General features: G+C 51.7%; 1 protein-coding gene across 3 annotated transcripts in view; it reads left to right on the top strand.

The window, feature by feature from the left end:
* Positions 1 to 16,518, top strand: part of HNF4A (hepatocyte nuclear factor 4 alpha) — a 30,038-nt gene extending 13,520 nt beyond the window's left edge. Inside the window, exons 1-10 of one of the 3 annotated variants that reach the window (XM_027898048.1) lie at positions 1,221 to 1,507; positions 4,635 to 4,812; positions 5,688 to 5,782; positions 7,456 to 7,562; positions 9,914 to 10,069; positions 11,759 to 11,846; positions 12,363 to 12,518; positions 12,792 to 13,028; positions 13,672 to 13,794; positions 14,423 to 16,518. In XM_027898048.1, coding sequence (XP_027753849.1) covers positions 1,387 to 1,507; positions 4,635 to 4,812; positions 5,688 to 5,782; positions 7,456 to 7,562; positions 9,914 to 10,069; positions 11,759 to 11,846; positions 12,363 to 12,518; positions 12,792 to 13,028; positions 13,672 to 13,794; positions 14,423 to 14,565 — 1,404 coding nt within the window. In that variant the 5' untranslated portion in view covers positions 1,221 to 1,386 and the 3' untranslated portion in view covers positions 14,566 to 16,518. Of the gene's footprint in view, positions 1 to 1,220; positions 1,508 to 4,634; positions 4,813 to 5,687; positions 5,783 to 7,455; positions 7,563 to 9,913; positions 10,070 to 11,758; positions 11,847 to 12,362; positions 12,519 to 12,791; positions 13,029 to 13,671; positions 13,795 to 14,422 lie in introns of those variants that run through there. The other 2 variants (XM_027898049.1, XM_027898050.1) reach the window with 2 other exon arrangements.
* The last annotated feature ends 3,505 nt before the right edge of the window (positions 16,519 to 20,023 follow it).

A 20,023-nucleotide genomic window follows, 5' to 3' on the forward strand; every position in this document is an offset into this window, starting at 1 on the left:
TCCTCCTAAAATGTGAATGGCAAATCATCACTAGCATCACTGCCCAAAGGCATGTGCTGTTGTGGAGCCAGAGACCTCGGTGTCACACCGTGGCCCAGGTGGCTCGTGGTGCCAGCGGGGCTGGCGCTGCTCTGGGGTGCCTGGGAAGGACAAACACAAGCCAGTTGGGAGCTCAAACCAACAGTGGTGGTTGCGAAACCCCGGGGGTGTTTTCAGCGCAGAACGAGCCGATACCAAATCGTTAATTGCTGCTTCTCTCATGCCATTGCAGCCCGTGCCGTGCAGCGGTCGATTGAATTCCCACTCAATGATCTCGCAATTGCACTGAAATGTCTCAGTTATGGCTCAACTGGAGGAGTGATGTGCTCAGGGGCAGCTGGGGAGGAGAGCACAGGCAGCTCTGCTGCTTGCTCTGGTCCAGGGGGTCCAGCACCAGCAGGGTCAGACCCAAGCTCTGGGTAAGGCAGCAGAAGTTGGTTGCACCCCCCAGAAAGAAAAATCCCACTGCAGAGTAAAGCTCTGCTGCGTTTTAGCACGTCTACTTAATTACTGATTATTTATTATTTAACGTGTCTAATTAAAATTTTAAGACACATCAGTCAAATCCCGAGGCTGGGGTGTCCAGCACAGTGGGATTCCAGCTGTGGGACAGGAGCCACCCCAGTGATTCCCAGCTCACTGCTTGGGCACAGAGAGTGGGATCTGTTTATGGGGCATCCAGCCCCTGTAAAACCTGGTTTATAGGGAAGTAAAAGGAGTCATAAGCTTGGCTTTACATGGCAACGTGTAAATTGGCAGGCAGGAGCTGACCTTCTCTGACCGTGAGGGAGAGAGAAGGAGGAGCGGGAGGGATGGAGGGAGCAAGAGAAGGGAAAAGCAGGGGTGAAGGCAACCAGTGGTGAGGAGGGGAAGGCAATGACAGAAGTGAAGAGCAGCCTTGTTCTCCTGGTAGGGTTTTCTACAAGTCTTCCATCCCATTAAGACCAACACTGAGCATCAAGGTCAACAGCCTGGCAAGGTGTTCCACTGTCAGTGAGTGCCTGCTCCCATGGTCCTGCTTCTGCCCAGGAAGGGCTGGGAGCAGCAAAGTGCCTTGAGATTCAACAGTAAACAATCAACAGGAATCACTGCAGCTCCACCAAAAAAAAAAAAAAAACCAACCACAGCTTAGCACCATTCGGCAGTGGGTGAGATGATTAAAGATTAACCCCTGCCTCCTGCCTCCACCCCTCTGGGGAGTATAGGCCTTGAGGCTCAGCAAATCCTTTCAGAGAAATATCTGAAATAAAAGACAACAGATAGGGGACAGGCAGCCAAGGCAGAGGGAGGCAAGAGGGCCAATAGCCTCGGACAGGGGAATCGGTTCAATCTGGCCCGTGTTTGCTGATGATAATGCGCCTTTCCAAAGCCCTAATAGACATGGAGATGGCAGATTATAGCGCAGCGCTGGACCCGGCGTACACCACTCTGGAGTTTGAGAACATGCAGGTCCTGGCCATGGGCAATGGTGAGTCCCCTCTGCCTTCTCCCCTCTGCTGGGGCGGGACGAGCCGGAGAAATCCCTGGGGTGGCCACCAAGATGCTCCCAGAGGGGCAGGGGTGTCAGAGGGGGGGTCCCAGCAGCTCTGCTTCCCCCAGGGAAAAGCAGAGGTGTGGGAGCCAAGCTGTGTTTGGGGTAGGTGGGATGGTGCCCTGCAAGCCCAGACACCTTGGGAACAGCACTAGGCAGGAGCTGGGTGGAATGAGAGGTCCTGGGGCTGAGCACAGTGGGGTCTCACCTCCCCCAGACCCCAGCCAGGAGAAAAGACTGGCTGGAAGATTTTGAGTGAAACGCCGCTGATGGTTCACCAGACAGATGACTGAGCCTGTGGTTCCAGAGCAGCCAGCCAGTCCCAGTCCAGCAGCAGCTGGAGACGGGTTTTCCTGGAGCAGAAAGGCATTTAGCACCTGGCAAGGGTGAAAATCACTGTGAGAAGTGATTTAAGTGCTGCCCCCACAGCCACGGCCCTTCCCTTGTGCAGTGCTGGGGTGTGGGGTGGCATCCCCTTCCCTGGGAGCTCTGTGGGGCCAGGAGGCTCAGCCCCCAGTAAGAGGGACAAGGGGACACTGAGAGGGATAGACAAATGTTCCCATCCCTTCAGGAGGGCAGGATCACACTTAACCCTCCAGGATTCCCAGCACTGACCCACCCATTTGGGGACCAAAGAGACCTGGTGATTAAATGCTCAGAGACAACAGAAGATTCCCCTTCAAGTCCCCCCTGAAGTCTCTCTAAACATGAGGTTAAGGGCTAAAAGCAGCACACCACAGAGAGTGTGGTGTGTCACTGTGTGTGTGCTGCGTCACCGAGGCTGCTGGGCACCCCTGTCCCACAAGGAGCATTTGCACAGGGGGCTGCGATTCGGCTCCCCTGGGCTGAGAAACACCATCATTTTATGTGACAAGATCAGGTGTGATGTGACACACACTCCAGGGCTGGATGAGTCAGCTGGGGCAGGCAGCACCAACTCCTCTCCTCTTCCTCCGCCCGGCTCCAGACCAGGGACGGTCTCACTTCCAGGGCTGCTTTGCTCTGCCCACACCTCCACCTGCAGAACCTCCACCTGCAGGACCTCTGCCTCCTTTTCTGGCACAGCAGAGCTTGATCCCTGCCCTGCACAGTTCTGCAGCTCCAGCCCCGAGGCAGCTGCTCAGTAGGGGAGTTTGTCACCATCACAGGCCAAAACCAGTCCCGTGTCCTCTCGAGGAGCTCCTGTCCTAACACAAGTCTCAGCTGCGAGGTCTCAAAGCCTGGTTCTTTTCTTTCCCCCATTTACCTTAACTCCAAAGCAATCCCATTAAAAATGCCTCACTGCAGCAGTCAGAGCCCACGTTTCTGGCGCTACAAAATAAACTTAATTGGAAAATTATCTATTAGGCAATAATTTCACTGTTGTTGGCTGTTAGACCAAGATGTTGCAATTTTTTCTGATAATGGTGCCAGTTTTTCCTGCTCTATGTTCATCTGATTACAGTGTGATAGACTGCTAAAAAAGGGATTTATCTGGGCTGTTACAGATACACAAGTAATGTGATTACAGGCAGATCAGCCCTTCCTCTCTCATCTAAGTCCCACATTTAGCTGAAAGTGGAAATTTAACTTTACTTCTGGAACGACCTGAATGCAGCTGAGCCCTCAAGAGGAAGGATGTTTTAGGAGGCAGGCTGTTCACAGGGACAGGAGACAGTCAGCATGGCCTTGGGAGGAGCTCAGGGCTTTGGGAGTGGGGAGAGGAGCTTTGCCCCAGTGCTGCTGCAGGCAGGGAAATGCAGCTGCGGGACAGGGCGTGCCAGGCAAGGACTCAGAGAGGCAGCCACCTGACTCAGAAAGAAACACAGGAGAGGCACAAGGAATTAGAAAGACAGAAAGCAGGCAGGGAAATGCTGCCAGAGCCAGGGCTGGCTCCAGAGCCCCCCCGTGCTAGCTCACTGCTGGGTCCACGCCTGCCGAGGGATGGCACGAGCGGGATGTGCAGCACCTGCTGCAATACCTCTTCTTCTGCAAAACAGGAGAGAAAATTGCAGCCCTGCCCCAGCAAGCCAAGCCTTGCCTTGGCTTGGCCTCTCCCAGCATCACCACACCAGCTACCACTTGGGACCAGTTTTTTATAGCCCCTTTCTGCTGGGTGCCAAGAGGGAGCAGCTGTGACCCTCCCAGGGTGAGCATTAACTGTGTCCCTGCCAAACCCAGAGAACAGGATCCAATAGACCCAAGCATTAAAAACCCCAGCAGTTTCTATGGCTTTGTAGATCCTGGGTATTATTTGCAACTGGCATTTCCACTGAGGCAGGGGAATGTGCCTATGCTGATACAGAAAACGTACATGGGAGGGGACAACTGAATTAAGGACTGATCCCTTCAGCCTTGAGGTTTGTTTGGCTTGTTTGAGGGGCTTAGTGTAGGTTTTTAGCCTTTCAGATGTCCTTTCCTCCAGAGGCTGCTGCATCCTCTCAAAAACACCCCTGCAAATGCCAGTCCCCCTCGGTCTGTAAGGACTGCAAGACAGATCAACCTCCACTGTGGTCCTACCAGACTCCATCCAGGGAGTGTTTGCCCACACGAGTTTTCCAGCAGAAGTCATTGGAGTTTGTTGTGTGCCTAGAGTCTTGTTCTCCCCAAGAAGTGCCGTGCAGGCTGAAGCTCCAGGCCTGGCACCAAAGCTCTCCAGAAAAGGGAGCTGCTCCCCCTGTTTCTGTGACTGCATCTGCTCAAGGCTGGCTTGGGCTCTTTCTTATGCTATGACACAAACTTCTCCCTAATACATCAGCTGCTCGCCCTGAGCTGTAATACCTCAACTTTAACTCTGCATCAGCTTTTTCTCTGGCCACGCTGCTGCAGCCCAAGGCATCTGCAAATCCCCAAGGGATTTTGGCTCTGCTCTGTGGCTCCTGCAAATGGGCCTCTGCTTTATCTGAAGGCCTTTGGGAAGAGCTGTCCCACCCTAAAACACAGGCACTCAAAACACGAGGACTCAAGCACTCAGAGCACCCACTCCTCCTCACACGCCTCAAAAATCAAGTTCCTCCCTGGAAACTGAGCTGGAAATGTCGGCTGTCTGCCTCACTGCCTTCTTCCCCCTGTGTCCTTCCCCGAGCAGACACGTCTCCATCAGAAGCAGCCAACCTCAACACCTCCAGCAGCATCGGGGTGAGCGCGCTCTGTGCCATCTGCGGGGACCGCGCCACAGGGAAGCACTACGGGGCTTCCAGCTGCGATGGCTGCAAGGGCTTCTTCAGGAGGAGCGTCAGGAAGAACCACATGTACTCCTGCAGGTAAGGGCAGAGGGCACAGAGTCACGTGGCTGAGACAAAACAGGCCTTGGGAGCTGAAGGGCAAAGCCCCTCAAAGAGCAGCAGCAGCTCTGTCCTTCGTCCTCATCATCCTCCCTGCATCATCCACCACCTTCCCTGACCTCATCCCCTGGCTGGATGGGGTCAGTGACTGCTCTAACTTTGGGAGTGCCCTCCACTGATCACTGGGTAAGCTCCTGGGAGGTCTTGGCCGTACTTTAGGGGCCAAGCACATCTTGCAAATGGTGTGTCCAACTGTGCATGTGGCAGAGGAAGCCCTAGGTTTTAGAGTGCACGTGAAACACATCATCACTTGCAGCCTAGGACAGTTTGAGCTGCCTGCCAAGGGAGCCCTCTCCCCACAGCTCCCCCAGAAAAGCCAAGGTGCCCAGTTCTTTAGAGGCTGAGGCTTCTATATGTGGTACTGAAATGCTTAAAAAGCTGCTTTCAGGCATCCATTTGGGCAAATCTTAGCTTGGGGCTTTAAAAAGCACAGTAGAAGCAAGCCTTTTGAAAAGCTACAGAACTCAGCATGGCTGGGAGCCCTTTTCCAGCTAGCCCATTATGGGCATCCCATGCCTCATAGTGAGTAAGACCAGCAGCCTGAGCTCCTGCATGCAACTCTCAGCTCTAGTCTGTCCTTACTGACCATCCTGAGGGAGAGAACAGAGCCGAGATGTTCAGTGCAAAGAACAAACTGCAAGCCAGAGCAAGCACAGAAAAGGCACAGAGCAGAGCTCCTTTCTCAGGGTGAGCCTCTGGGAACCTGCTCTGAGCACATCTTGGAGCTCAGGGCTCTGTCTTGCCCTGCCTTCAGGCTCAGTCCTGCTGCTCCTCACACCTTTCTCTCTTCCCAGGTTTAACAGGCAGTGTGTGGTAGACAAAGACAAAAGGAACCAGTGCCGGTACTGCAGGCTCAAGAAGTGCTTCCGAGCAGGGATGAAGAAGGAAGGTGGGTGATGGTGTGGCTTCCTGCAATCCCCCAGCAGCAGCCATGCTGGCTCTGGATGTTTAAAGAGCCCTCACAGCCCAAGGCCGGGCCCTGCCATGTACACACTTGCCCAGCCATCTCAGCCCTGTCTTCCCTCCACAGTGCTCACCTGGAAACAGATCCAGACTCCCAGCACGGGGGGATTTAGGGAGAATTTTGCCCTCCAGTCATGAGCCTGGCATGTGCCCTTACAGGGCTGCATGGCAGGATTCACCCCTCGTTTAGCCCTGCTTCTCAGGACTGGCAGGAAAGCCTGGGCGGCCCTAATGATGGTCCTGTTGGACCCTGCTGGTGGATCTGTTGGGGCCATAGAGAGGATTTAAACCCTCTGCTCCTCCCAGTTCACACTTGCCCAAGGAGAAGCTTTGGAGTAAAAGGGTCCTTGAAGACAACAGGGAAAGTACCAGTGGTAGCTGGGTGGCCTGCAGGAACACCTCTGGGCAGGAACATTTCCTCCCTGTTAAAGGGGATGAGGTACTGCAAGGAACTCGTCTCGGCTTTTCCCGAAGAACATAGGAATCCTCTTCTCCCCGCAGCGCCGGCTCATCCCGTGCCCAGAGCTGTGCTGTTGTCTGTTAATATTCAATAGAAGTTACATTAGGTGCATGACCAGCTAATACTGAGCAAACATTTGGAAAACATCATGGCGTGACTGAACTCGGGGGCCTGCAGCTGATAACAGGCAGCATAACCTTGAGAGCTCCTATTTACGGCCGCTGACTGCAGGGCTTTTCTCCTGGCCCAGCCTCCTTATTGCTTTTTATCAGGTGGATTTATACATGGAGAACGTATCAATCCAGAGAGCCACCAGCCCAAGGCAGGGACTGTTCTGTTTCCCCTGCCACCGATCAATAGCTTATTTGAGCAGACACTTATTGGAGTGGCAGGGCCAGGGTGAGGTACGTCCAGCCCGGGGCCTCGTGACAGACAGACAAGCAGGCAAATCCTCCCCTTTGGCACTGCTGCTCTTGCCCTGGCTGCTGCCACCTTTGACTCAAAGCCCATGTCCTCAGGACTAGAGCAAGCAGGGAGGCACACGGGGATCAAACCTGTCCTGGCTTTACAACGCACCGTGAGCCTCGCTTTTACAGCAAGGTGTGAGAGAGCTCTGTTGCTCTGGATGGATAAGTGGGAGTAGTTCTGCACCTCCTTCCTTATTGTAGCCTAGATGGAAGTTTTCCAGCTGCACCTCTCCGGTGCAAGAGCTTCCCGAATGGACTGGCAGGAGTGCCGTGGACAGGAGCCTTGCAGGTGCTCGCCCCCTTCCTTGCACACATCGGATTTGGGCTGCACACCTGAGCACAGCCACCATTTCAGACCCTGTATCTTTGACATTAAAAAAAGCTCAGATCCTTTGAAAGGAAATTTTCCCGTTGAACTCCACAGGTGTTTGGGTTCTGAACTGACCCCGTCCCAGGAAAGTCTAATGAAGCAAATAGGAAATCAGAACCACCAGATGCAGCGAGCTCTCACAGGCATCCTGTCACAAACCAGACCCAGCTGCACCTCCACCCTGCCTGGCAGGGAAGCTGGGAAACTGCAGCTAAGGAAGGGGAATGCCAAGAGTCTGTGCTAGTTTTTGGTGTGCATTGCCATGAACGAGCTGCAGCTCAGCCAAAATAACTCTCTTGCAGCTGTACAAAACGAGCGGGACCGAATCAGCACCCGGAGATCGAGTTACGAAGACAGCAGCTTGCCCTCCATCAATGCCCTACTGCAGGCAGAAGTCCTGGCACAGCAGGTACCTCTTCTTTCTTCTTTAGCACATAGAAAAGCATCAGGCACTACCTGGCTCACAGAGCCAGCTGAGTCTTCAAATTACCACCTCTGTTCTAAGTAACTTATCTGCCAACTCAACACTGGCTTTTCAAAAAGCATTTGTTACCTGAAACCGTCCCTTTATTTCTCCTTGGTCCAGAGCTCAGTTGTTACAATATGCAATGATTTGTTCTGCTTTGATGAGACACATGAAGGCTGGAGGGCCTGCTGGAAGAAAATAGGGTGGAATCACTGAAATCCAAAGAGCTGTGGCTGTCTAAGTCCCTGAGGGGCTGGCCTTGCATGAGCAGCCTCCCTTCCCCGTTGGCCTTTAGGATCTTCACATTCTGGCTTCCTGCACAGTTTCACAAGGAACCAGTTTCATGCCTGTTTTATATAGATATCTTTTCCAGTTCTTACTAAATTCCCCATTTCCACTAACACACTGCCAAGATTTCCTAGAGTTCCAGAGCTGGCCTGAAAAGGCAGCTCTGGTTTAAGAGTCTGGATATTACAAGGGGTGAACACCAGCTCAGCACTCAGTGGGAGGACACAGGACAGGATGGATGCAGACTGTGGGGAGGGTTTGTCTGTGAGAACAAGTGATGAGGATGGGGCTGTGCTGGTGGCAAGAGCTGCCACTCCTCATGGGAGCTGGGGAGACCAGCAGATCATGTCCTGGGGAAAGTGAGGAGGGGTTTGTGTTGGCAGTCCATGTTCTTAATTGCTTCAAGGGTCATCACATTACCCTGAAGGCCACCCCAGGAGATGCTACAGGACAGGATCTGCTCTGCTCTGGGCTCCACACTGGGCTCAGGCTGTTGGATCCACTTCCCCAAGGAGAGGGATATGCCAGAAGGGCCAAGGACCAGCCCTGTACACAAAAAACCACATCCAAATTCATTCCCCACCTCACCTTTCCCTACGCAGGACCTCATATATTTATCTACCCCATAAAAATAATATCGGTACTGCTCCCAGAGGTGTGAGGTGATGGGGTCTCCAGGCACCAGGTCAACGAGGGAAGGACATTTCCAGGACTCTGAGTCCTGCAGTGGCATCACACGTGAGGCTGTAGCAGGGTCTGCTGATAAAAACTACAACCATCGACAAATCCAGAGGAGCTCCTGCTCTCCCACAGAGCACAGAGAGACTCATTAAACAAGGCAGGCTCCAGCACGGTAATTGGTAACTTTTATGTGCCTGGCTAATTAGAACAAGATACTGCTGAGGAGCTGCTTTCTCCAAGATCTGGGGTCACTCACTCAGAGGTCTTTATTTATTTGCTAAGCCTTCCGGGCCCACTGATTAGGGTAATACATGGTGAGATTTTTACAATCTTATTTATTCAATAATAGCTGGTGATCTGGAAAGCCTCCAGGTAATGCAACCTGGGGAAAAAAAAAAAAAAAAAAAAAAAAAAAAAAAAAAAAAAAAAAAAAAAAAAAAAAAAAAAAAAAAAAAAAAAAAAAAAAAAAAAAAAAAAAAAAAAAAAAAAGAAAAAAAAAAAAAGGTGGCATTTGAATTCCATTTCCTTGGAGAGGCTGGCAGGAACAGGACAGGAAGAGCTGATGTTGTACAAGAGCGCAGAGGGCAGGCAGAGGGCAGCGATGGGGTTGAGTTAATTGCTTACAGAAGCATGAGGATAAAGTAGTGACTAAGGGCAAATTTTTAGATGGCCTGAGTGAGCAGCTATGACTGAGAAGCAGGCAGGAGGTTGGGGTTGGGGGAGATGTCCTGTCCAGCTCTGTGTGACAGTACTTGCAGAGCTTTCAGGCTTGTCCTTTGCAAATGAAATGGCCCCATTTGCCACTCAATCACAAATAATTCACCATGCAACAGACGTGGCCTGTGTTGTGGGCATGTTTGCACTTGTCCAGCTTTGCCAAAAGGACCTAAAAGCTGGTGGGAGGTGGGATATCGTTGTCTTTGAAGTCTGTCTTTAGCAATTCAAAGCGGGTAAGGTCAGATATTTATGACCTGGTGCTCACAGAAAGCAGTGGCAGAGCTGGAGAGCTGCCCTGAGCAGAGACTTGGTGTGCTCATGGTGACTCAGGGGACAAGAAGAGCCTGCATGTCTCCAGCTCTGGCCAAGCACTGGCTCTGGAGCAAGGTGGAAGGAGGAGCAGTTCTCTGCCCTTCGGTGGTTCCAAGTATCTCGTGCAACAGCACTGGGTGGACATGAGTTATGTTGGGTCACCTGTTCTGGGGGCTGTGCAACAGAAAAAAGGTAATTGTTGATGCTGGAGTCTGCATCAACACAGCCCAGGGGCTGGGGATTTTCCTGTTTCCTCTGTGGCACTGAAAGCTGAGGGATCTCTTCCCTCCTTCCAGATATCATCTCCGGTTTCTGTGATCAACGGAGACATCCGAGGGAAGAAGATTGCCAGCATCTCCGACGTGTGTGAGTCCATGAAGCAGCAGCTGCTGGTGCTGGTGGAGTGGGCCAAGTACATCCCTGCCTTCTGTGAGCTGCCCCTGGATGACCAGGCAAGTCCCCCTGTCTTTCCTTCCCCTCCTCGCTCGGCCCTGGTGAAGGCAACGGGGAGCCAAGGACAGCTGAGACCTTCAAAGAAAGTGTGCATTGTCCACTCTGTTATCCTGACTGCTGCAGCTGATTGGGAATGGTATCCATACAATGCCAGCACAGGCCAGGCATCCATACAATGCCATGTGCCACTAATCAGTGGATGAGCACAGTCATGATAACACCGAGCTCAAATTAGGAACATTATCAGGTGCACATCTTGCAGGGGTCAGCCAGCCAATTGTTTATCAATTACAGTTTGAGCAGCACTCTGAAAACCTGAAGGGCTGTACAGATGTTGGGGTAATCAGAAGTAGCAGGGCAGATTTGTGGCTTAAGGTCTGCTCAAGACTTAAAAACTAATCTGCCTGTCTGTCTGTCTGTCTGCTCCCCTGGGGATATGTTTGTATCCATGCTCCTAGTGTGGAATTGGTGAAGCTAAACACTGATTTGCTCCCAAGGCAATAAAAAATATTTTTTTTTTCCCAGGGTTAAAAAGAGGGAATAAATTTGCATTTAACACAAATTACTAAAATGCCATTTGTGGGTTCCCTAACCCGGATAAGCACAGAGGGGATGTCCTCTGTAAAAAAAAAAGATGGTTACAAACTGAACTTTCCTGAACTTTCATTAGGCAGGAAATTTCTGGGTGAGAGCTTTGCTCCTCCCTGGGACTTTGCATTTTTTTTCCCATCCTTCTCAAAGTTTTGTCAGATAGGAAAGCCCAGTTTTGTGCAGCTCTGGTAAATACAAGCAGCTCAGCCAACATATCCACCCATGTTTGGATAGTGATAGAGAGAGGCTAGATTTTGGCATCTAGATAAAGACTCCCCAGTATCATGTGTGGTAAGTCTTTTTGCAAGGATCTCCACTCTGTTTATTTTGCATAATGTCTTTCACTGTCTGAAAAAAAAAAAAAAAATAAAATCCCTCTCTCAGCCATCAGCATCTTTCCTAACCAGAGCTCTCCTCTATGGGTGACACATTCTCCTGGCATTTCTGGTAGGCTAAGACTCCTCTTGGCTTTGTCAGATGCTGAGGGATAACACACTGGAAAAGGGGACCATTCCCACCAGGACATACTTTTCAGGATCTATTAATGTTTAATGATTGTTTTCTCCAGCAGAAGCTCCTGGCTGGACATTAAGAAGCCTCTGTGTCAAGGTGTCCAATTGTTAACTTCTCTTTGTGCCTAAATCTCTGAAATTTTTAACTGAAGGAGGGCAAAAGATTCAGAACATTCTCAGGAGCTGCTGGAGGGTGTAAAATTAAACACTTCAATGATTAACGCCAGGAGAGAAAAACATGCCTTTGGCTTCCCTGGCTCCAATTCCCATGGCTCTGGAGGGAATGAGTGGCCAGAGGGTGAACGTGTCCCACACTGATGTGAGATCCTGGGACGGTCTGGCATGGTGCTGCTCATGACACGTGCCCTGACTATGGGATGCTTCAGGTGTTGTCAATTATCTGCTGGCTCTACTGGATCTAGAACAGGTTTTGCCCAGCAGTAACCCCTTTTTGATCTTTCCCTCACTGTGACTGCAGAGGGGCTCTCACTCCCCGTCCTTGAGTGCAGTACAGGAGTGCTGGGCTTTCTCTCTTGCTTCTCTCTGCCTCTGCATCACCCAAATAACTTTTCCCTGCCCTTGCAGGTAGCGCTGCTGCGAGCACACGCAGGGGAACATCTGTTACTGGGAGCTGCCAAGAGGTCCATGGTGTTCAAGGATGTCTTGCTGCTAGGTAAGGAGTGCACTTCTGCTCCCAGCCCATCTGCCTCTGCGATGCTCCCCCGCTGGGGTGAAGGAGAGGGTGGTTCAGTGTTTGTGGACATCCTTTCTGCAGGGTAATGGCTTGAGCCCTTCTTTATTTTAGCCAGCCTACCACGACCTTTGGGTGTAGGGAGGCTTGGCAGACACATCAAGGCCATGACATGTGACAAAGTTGGGGGACCGTGAAAATTCCCAGTGCACCTCCAGGTTTGTGCAAGCAGGCTGTGGCGTGATTGAGAAAAAAGCTCTCACTCCTCAATCAGCTTCTCCTCACTTGAGTGGCTCCTGTGTAATGAGGGGCCACCCTGGCAACACAGAGCAGCGTTTCTGGTGGGCTGAGACAGGGAACGGGCAGAAGGAGGAACTTCTGAACTCCTCCACCCTCAAAATTATCTCAGCATCGGTTGCCTGGGTTTTGAACTCCTTGTCACCCCTGACAAGTCTTGAGCAACAACAAGGTGATGGTCTGTGTGCTGCTTGTCCGAAGGAAATGACCACATCATCCCACGGAACTGCCCCGAACTGGTGGAGGTGAACCGTGTGGCCAACCGTGTCCTGGACGAGCTGGTCCTCCCCTTCCAGGAGCTGCAGATAGATGACAATGAGTATGCCTGCTTGAAAGCCATCATCTTCTTTGACCCAGGTACGCTCCAGCCTGGGGAGGGTGACCATCAGGTACGGGTTATGCTGACCAGTGCTGGTCCTGAGTTTTGGAAATGCTGCCTGGTCCCCTCTCTGGGCCAGACTGTTCTTAGAGGGAGGGGAGAATTCAGCCTAAGAAGAGAAAAAATTCCCATTACAGCAAAGAATATGGAATCAGACACAGCCTGCCCCGGGCTACACCCAGCCTTCAGCACAGGCAGCTCCGAGGGAACAGCCTGGATAGCTTGGGAGGGGGGGTTGTGTGTTGTTCCAGATGCCAAGGGACTGAGCGACCCGTCCAAGATCAAGCGGATGCGGTACCAGGTGCAGGTGAGCCTGGAGGATTACATCAACGACCGGCAGTACGACTCGCGGGGCCGCTTCGGGGAGCTGCTGCTGCTGCTGCCTGTGCTGCAGAGCATCACCTGGCAGATGATTGAGCAGATCCAGTTCGTCAAGCTCTTCGGCATGGCCAAGATCGACAACCTGCTGCAGGAGATGCTGCTGGGAGGTGAGGCCTCTCGGTATTCCCTGATCACCCTCCCCTTGAGGACCTCCACAGGTTTAGGAGACAGCCTGCATGCAGGTCAGCCCTTGGCTCACACCAAATCATCTCCCCTGTCACTGGCAGTGGTAACTAAGGGTCCTCTACTTCTGCTTACCCAAAGAGATGCATTAGTTGTGCATCTGTTTACAGAGAGGTGTCCCCAGCCCTCTGCACGTGGACAAGCTTTGCTGTGCAACCCCCATCTCCCACCAGGCACCCATTTCACCAGTCCTCCTCTGTCAGAAGGGAGGCATCAAAACAGAAAAGTCTGAAAGCTCAGGTTGAAAGTGTGTCACAGGTTTTCTAGTGGGAGCATCCAATAGGACGAAACAAAATGAAAAGCTGCCACTGTGCTATTCTTTGCGTAGAGGTGGCTCAGGTGCCTCAGGAATATGACCCTGTATAAAAGGAAATGCAGGCAGCATGCAAGGGTTAGGTAGCTCAAGGCATTCATGGAGGAAAAAGGGGAAGGTGCGTGCTCCAGCCACCCACACACAAGCTGATCGAGCACAAAGCCTGGGAGCCTTTGGTGCAGCGGGCCTGCCCATCTGAAGTGTCTCCCTCTGCCACTGTGGAAGCTGACATAACGTCATGTGCTGCATTTTAGGCTCGTCAAGCGAAACGCCGCACGCCCACCACCCGCTGCACCCTCATCTGATCCAGGAGAACCTGGGAACAAACGTCATCGTGGCCAACACAGTGCCTCCTCAGATGCACAACGGGCAGATGTGTGAGTATTGCCAGAGACACAGAGCTCCCAGGAGCTCCCAGGAGCTTCCCAGCTTGCCTGTGGAGGTAGTTTCTACCTTGCAAGGAAATTTCCAAGCGAGACAGAGTCTCTGGTAATGAGTGTGTGAGAAATTCCTATGCAGAAAAGAGGGAAAGACAAACAGAGACATGGATTAGGTTAGATGAGATTAGGCTAGACTAACTGATTCAACAAGATACTCCTTGTCAGACAAACCTTTACATAGCCCTTAAGGGATGAATGATCCTATCCAGTGCCTAGTGGAATCAGTGGAAGGGCTCCCCTTCCCTTGAATGGTTCAAACACATCTCAGTTTGCCCTTTGCAAAATCACAGCAGGACCTGGTCCACCATATGGGGCCACCCCTTGGGAGCTTGTGCTGAGATGACCTTGGCTGACCAAAAAAGTGGCCAGTACGGGTCAAAACGCCAGCAGGTCCCCTTACTGTTGTTGTGGTTCTTCTGGGGCATCAAACCATGCCTCACAGCCAACACACAGGCCCTTGGGAGCCTCTGCTGTGCTGACATCTAACCCCACAAGACTGAGGACAGATCCCAGTGCTGCCAGGTCCATGAGGCCCCCTCCTAATTTTGTTTCTCTCTCTCTGTAGCTACTCCAGAAACTCCACAGCCGTCTCCACCTGCGGGCTCAGGGCCAGAGCAGTACAAGCTGCTGCCTGGAGCCATTGCAACCGTGGCCAAACAGCCCACGTCCATCCCACAGCCTGCCATCACGAAACAGGAGGTCATCTAGCAACCTGCAGAGCAGCTGGCCTCCTCTGGGAGAGCTTGTGGGAGAAATGCCCAAACTGACTCTGTCACTGTGAAAAGAGAAGCCATCCAGGGGTCCCTGGGCACAAACACACACGGACTTGCTTGTTGGACTAGTCCACCACCACCACCACCAAAAGCTGTCTTCCTGCAGCTGTGGACAGTACGTGCCATGGGCAGCCCTGAGACCCAGAACTAAGGCTGAAGCCTCACTGAAACCCTCAGTCCTGGTAAAAAGGGCCAGATTCCTGCCTCCCCCTGTGGGGGGATCGCAGTGACTGGCTGGGGACACTGCAGCTGGCTGTTCCCCCACTGCCACCTCAGCGCTGGTCCAGCGCACACCAGAGCCTGCCAACAAGGAATTCTCTGTGCTGTGAATGGAGAGCTTCCCTCCCACAGCTCCCCAGACAGTCCCTAGTCCAGCCACACCTGATGGAGATTGAAGCTTCCCCAGGAGCATCACAGCAGGTGAAGCACATGGGATTTGCCCAGAACTGCTCCTCAGCCTTGGCTAGTCCCAGGTCTCTGCATGGTGCCACCCTCCAGCACAATAACCCTCCCAGCCAGGTCTAACAAATCTTTTCAGCTGATACCGGAGCAAAGTCTGGCCCACCGAGATTCTCCTCTACTTGGATCCTTCTGCCTCTTGAGGGGTTTTGTTATTTCTGTGCCATGCCTGCCCTCTCACCACAAGGCTCAGAGAGGCAACCACTGCCAAATCCTTCCCTTCCACCACTTACTGCCTCCTGGGCTGGGAATCTGGGACACCATGGGATTCTGGAGATTTCAGCTAATGGGATGGGGTCATCCTCATACAGGCTGGTGGCACTGCCCAAGATCTCACTGGCCTCACCACTGTTCCTCAGCAGTCAGAAGAAGACCATGGGATGCCTTTTTGGAAGGAAGTGGGGGGAAGGACATAAGAAGGGGAGAGACCTGTGAGGGTGAGAAGAGCTTGAGCCTCACAGATTGGACCCAGGTCTTGGGCTGCCCAGGTGCTGGGAGCATTGTGACCCAGGATCTCAGTTCAGACCCAGCTTTAATGCTAAAATATGCCATACAATCAACTTCTCCAGTCCAGTGCAACTCCTTCAGCTTAGAATGAGTGGCTGATTACAGATTTATAGGTCTTCATACCATGATAAGAATTTCATTATGGCTCCTTCAGACCTCAGAAGGTTTGAGGACAACAACCTCAAAAATGCAACGCTCTGAGTCCCGCAGAGACGAGCGACAGAGCTCAGGGACCGGCCCTGTTTCACCCAAGCCCCTTGGGCTCTGCCCCAGCCCTGGGTCTGCCCCCAGCTGCTCTGCTCCCTCCTGCCCCCAGCCCTGTTCCTCTGTGCCAAAGCCCCGTGGATGTGACCTTTGGTTTACAGCTGAAAGCAGGAAAAAAAACCCTCCCGTCCCGCTCCTGCCCCACGGGGCACCAGCAGGGCCGGCGCTCGCAGAGCCCCACAAGACCTGAGGGCTGAGTCACCTCTGGCCTCTCGGGAGGATGGGGATGGTGGAACCACGGCTGGTGGGGACGACTCTGAGCCAGCTCAGCCAGAGGAGCTGCAGGTCTGTCCCTTGATCTCCAGAGCCACCTCTCCTCGTGCTGACGTCTCGCATCGCCTCAACGCTGGTGGCACCGCGCCGAGTAATTTATTGCAGTGATGAATCCAATCATTTTCTGTAAATTATTGTGTAAATCACATTGATTATTTATAATTGGGAGATTAAATGCAAAAAAAAACCCCACAAAACCCAAACCATAATAACCCGGCTGTCTTTTCCAACTGCAGCAACCCTTTATTCTGTTCGTAGACATACTCAGTGGGGAATCCTTTTTGGTCCGTTTGCACCAAGTATTCCAAGTATTGTACATTAATTTTTGCTGGTTTTCTGCCTTCCAATGGAAACAGGAATATTTCTTCACTAGAGTTTGTATTCAAAAAAGAAGGAAAGAAAAAAAAAAAAGGAAAAATAAATGCAAAAATATTTTCTAACTTTTTCCAGACGGATGGATTTCTTTCTCCTGGGAGGATTTGTTGTAAATCAAGGGGCTCACCTCCCTGTTGCTCTGAGCACAAAGCATATGTGTATCGAGGAGAAAGCCCAAACAAATGTTGGATGGTGTTGCCAGCTGTCACTATTTCCTGGCAAGCCTATTGCTAGCTGGTGGCTGTCCTGAAGCCACGTGTGCTGGAATCAGGAGATTGAGTGGCAATCCCAATTTTCATTTAAAGAAAAACAAACACGAAGAATAAATATTTGCTTTCATGATTCCAGGGAGCTTGAAGACTTGAAGCAACCACATTCTGAAAGCCAAGAAGAGGGAGCTGAAATACGATATTCGCATTTCAAAAAGGTTCATTTTTAGGCCCTTCTTGTATTTTGAAGGTAATTTCTGAGCACTTGGGGATGGTGACTTGTGCTTTGGTTCCCACACAGCTGCTGGCAGCAGGTGAGAGCCAGACTGAGCCTACAGGTCACAGCAAGATGACCGAGTGAAAGTCAATTTGTCACTGGTTGTAAAGGTGAAGAAATACATGACAATTAGAGAAGGCTCTTAATGACCCGCTCTTCTGATCACAGGCAGCCTGTGCTCAGCTGTAGCATGCCCAGGAAGATAACAGGGAGATGGGAAGAGAGGTCCAGATGGCTGTAAAGATTAGGGCTCTGGGAAGGAACAACATCCAGCATCTCCTGAAGTTCAGGTCTGCAGGAGATGGCCCTCATGTTCCTCCATCTCCTGCCCCTGATGTGGGCACTCTCATCCCAGATACAAGGGATGAGAAGCAACCTGATTTTCCACCCCATTTGCACAAATCCAGGGGCTTCCCAGCGACAGTCATGCTGGTGAAAAATGTCAGCAGGGATGAGATGCAGGGATGAGATGCAGACTATGTTTGAGGACATGGGGAGACAGCATCTAGAGCCTGTCTCTACTCTGGAGCCAAGGCAGAATAGGACAGATCTCAAATCACTTGCCCTCACTCTCTGTGCACCTGTGATGATCCAGAGCCCAAACACCTTTGCCTAAACAAGGGCAGCAAAGGCAGCCACAGGACATGTGTTATCCCAGAACACACAGGACTGGATAGTTCAGTCAAGACAAAGAAAAGGAGTTAGTTCATTCTCTTTAGCGTAGAATAAAAAAACCAACCCATGGTTGGTTTTACCTGGGTATATGCCCTAAAAACTCCATATATGTAATATCAAATCTGTAAAGCAATAAATTCTCCTGGATTCCTTCCCATGAACTGCTCTATCAAGGTTGCCCCTTTACCTGGTTAATCTTAAATCAGTGCAGTTCCTACAGGAGGTTTCTTAGTGCTGGATTCAGCTCACTTGGAAAAAAAAACCCATGAACTGTCCCAGAGACAACCTTGTCCTTAAGTGGCATCCTCGATGCCAATCCTCACCTCTTTTGTCACTGCAGCCTGGAACCATCCTGAGACACTGCTCTTGCCACTCGTGGGCTGTGTTTTATCCTGCTGGGTTCCCTGGAACCAGGCAATGTCCCATGTCACAGGAGATGGCTGTTGTAAGTACTGGCCTTTGAGACACAACTTCCTCACATTGTTGTTGAGCACCAGAGCTTTCTGTGCTTCCAGCCTAGCCTAAGGATGATTTCCTGGAGAGCACTATCTTCCAGCTGTGGAATCTTTTCATGAGGTCCAAGCAAAGTTCTGTGAAAGTGGTATTTTTAGGTCCTCTGGCCACTATGAAATGCATTCTTTTCATATTCCTTATATAACCTCCATCTGAAAGAGCCAACAGGCTTTGGAGCCTTTCCCACTGCTTTCATATCTCAGTGGGAGAGGAAAAAAAAAAAAATAATGGCAAACTAGTTTTATGGCCTGCATATCATCTCTGACAAAAGCAACTATTGCTGCTATTAAACTTGCAAGTGCACACAGAGGCACAGATAGTTGTGAACACCAAGAGGCAGCAGGGACGGCTCAGCAACGTGGCACTGCTGAGCCAGGCAGGTCTGTGTGCCAGGCTGGCCACTTCCCTCCAGGCTGGATGCAAATATCACCAGCCAGGTGGGGAACTGAGGCCACACACACTGCACAACCGCCCCCTTCCACGCAGAGAGGCTGGAGGGGGCACGGTGAGGTGTGTTTAAAATCCCTCTCCCCATTCCTAATGGAGGTGTGACCCTGACGATCATAAACACACCTAGCACCTGAGAACCTGCCAGCCAGGCCAATAAAGATGGCAATGCACTGCCAGCTTCCTTAGGTGGGAGCGAGCAGGACAGCTTGGCACAAACAAGGTTTGAGCAGGCATGACCTGCAGTTCAGTGTCCTGTGTCGAGAGAAGAGGCTGCTGGGATCAACAGAGTGCTCCCAGCTCTAGTCCAGAGGGGAAGAGCCCTGAGTCTGACCTGGATCTGGGAAGGAAAGTAGTTTGGGAACTGTATTTCCAAGGCTTACTCTGGCTTTGGACCTGGAGGGACGCCAGGCTTGCCTGCTCCTGAATGCCTCAGCAGCTTTCAGAGGCCTGAGGCCACCCCTGCCTTGGGAGATGAGTGGTGGATGGAGACATGGGTCACACAAACCCCGGGCTCTGCAGGTCCTGCTCCACTCCAGTGTCACATCTGTCACTCTGCCCAGCTGGAGCCTCGTCCCTTGTGACCCCATGGACACAGCAAGACCGGGGAGCTCTTGCAAACCAGATTTGGGTCTGGGGGAGCTGTTGTGATTCCCTACCTCCCCCTGGAAACTGCTGTAGGTGGGACAGACAGCTCAAGAGCTGCCTGAGGGACTTGCCTGGAGAGACACTCACCACAGGGAAGCATCACAAGTCAGACAGGAATTCCTCAGTGCAGCTGCCAACCCAGGTGTCAGCACTGGCTGGGACAGGACATGTTCCCCCTCACTGACCAGGGAAAGTCATTATAATAAAGTAACTCGATAATAAACTTCTCTGTTCCTCCCTGGGACTCTCCAAAACCTCACTGTGCCTTAAAAATACTTATTAATTAATCCTGCTGAAGGGTTTCTCCTGTCATTAACTGCTGACATGGAGCACATGGTTCATGCATTTCTAGAATCCACTCAGAGCTGACTTGCAGGGGCGAGCAACTGAGAAAAAAAAAACAAACTTGAGGCAGGGGAGAGCAAAGAGAAAGAAATCTTAATGCCAGACCCAGAATCCTTGACTCTGGACCAGAGCACTTCCAGCACAGATAAAGGGCAACCATTCTGATCCTCACTTCTGAGTGATTTTTAGCCCCTGGAAAATATCCAGCACCATTTACAAACTGGTTTCTTGCAGGAGTAAACCCAAGTGCTTCTGGAACTGCTGCTCCCCTGCAGCCCTGCCCATGCTGCCGGACTGGTTCACGAGAAGCAGCTCAGGCCTGAGACAGAAGCTCCCACGCTCAGGCAGACCTTGCCCAGCACTGCAGGACCGGTGTCTCTCTGCTGATGCTGAGCTGCCCA

The sequence above is a fragment of the Empidonax traillii genome, unplaced genomic scaffold (genome assembly GCF_003031625.1).
Source record: "Empidonax traillii isolate 1590-97213 ecotype Southwest subspecies unplaced genomic scaffold, ASM303162v1 scaffold575:size619451, whole genome shotgun sequence".
Lineage (NCBI taxonomy): Eukaryota > Metazoa > Chordata > Aves > Passeriformes > Tyrannidae > Empidonax > Empidonax traillii.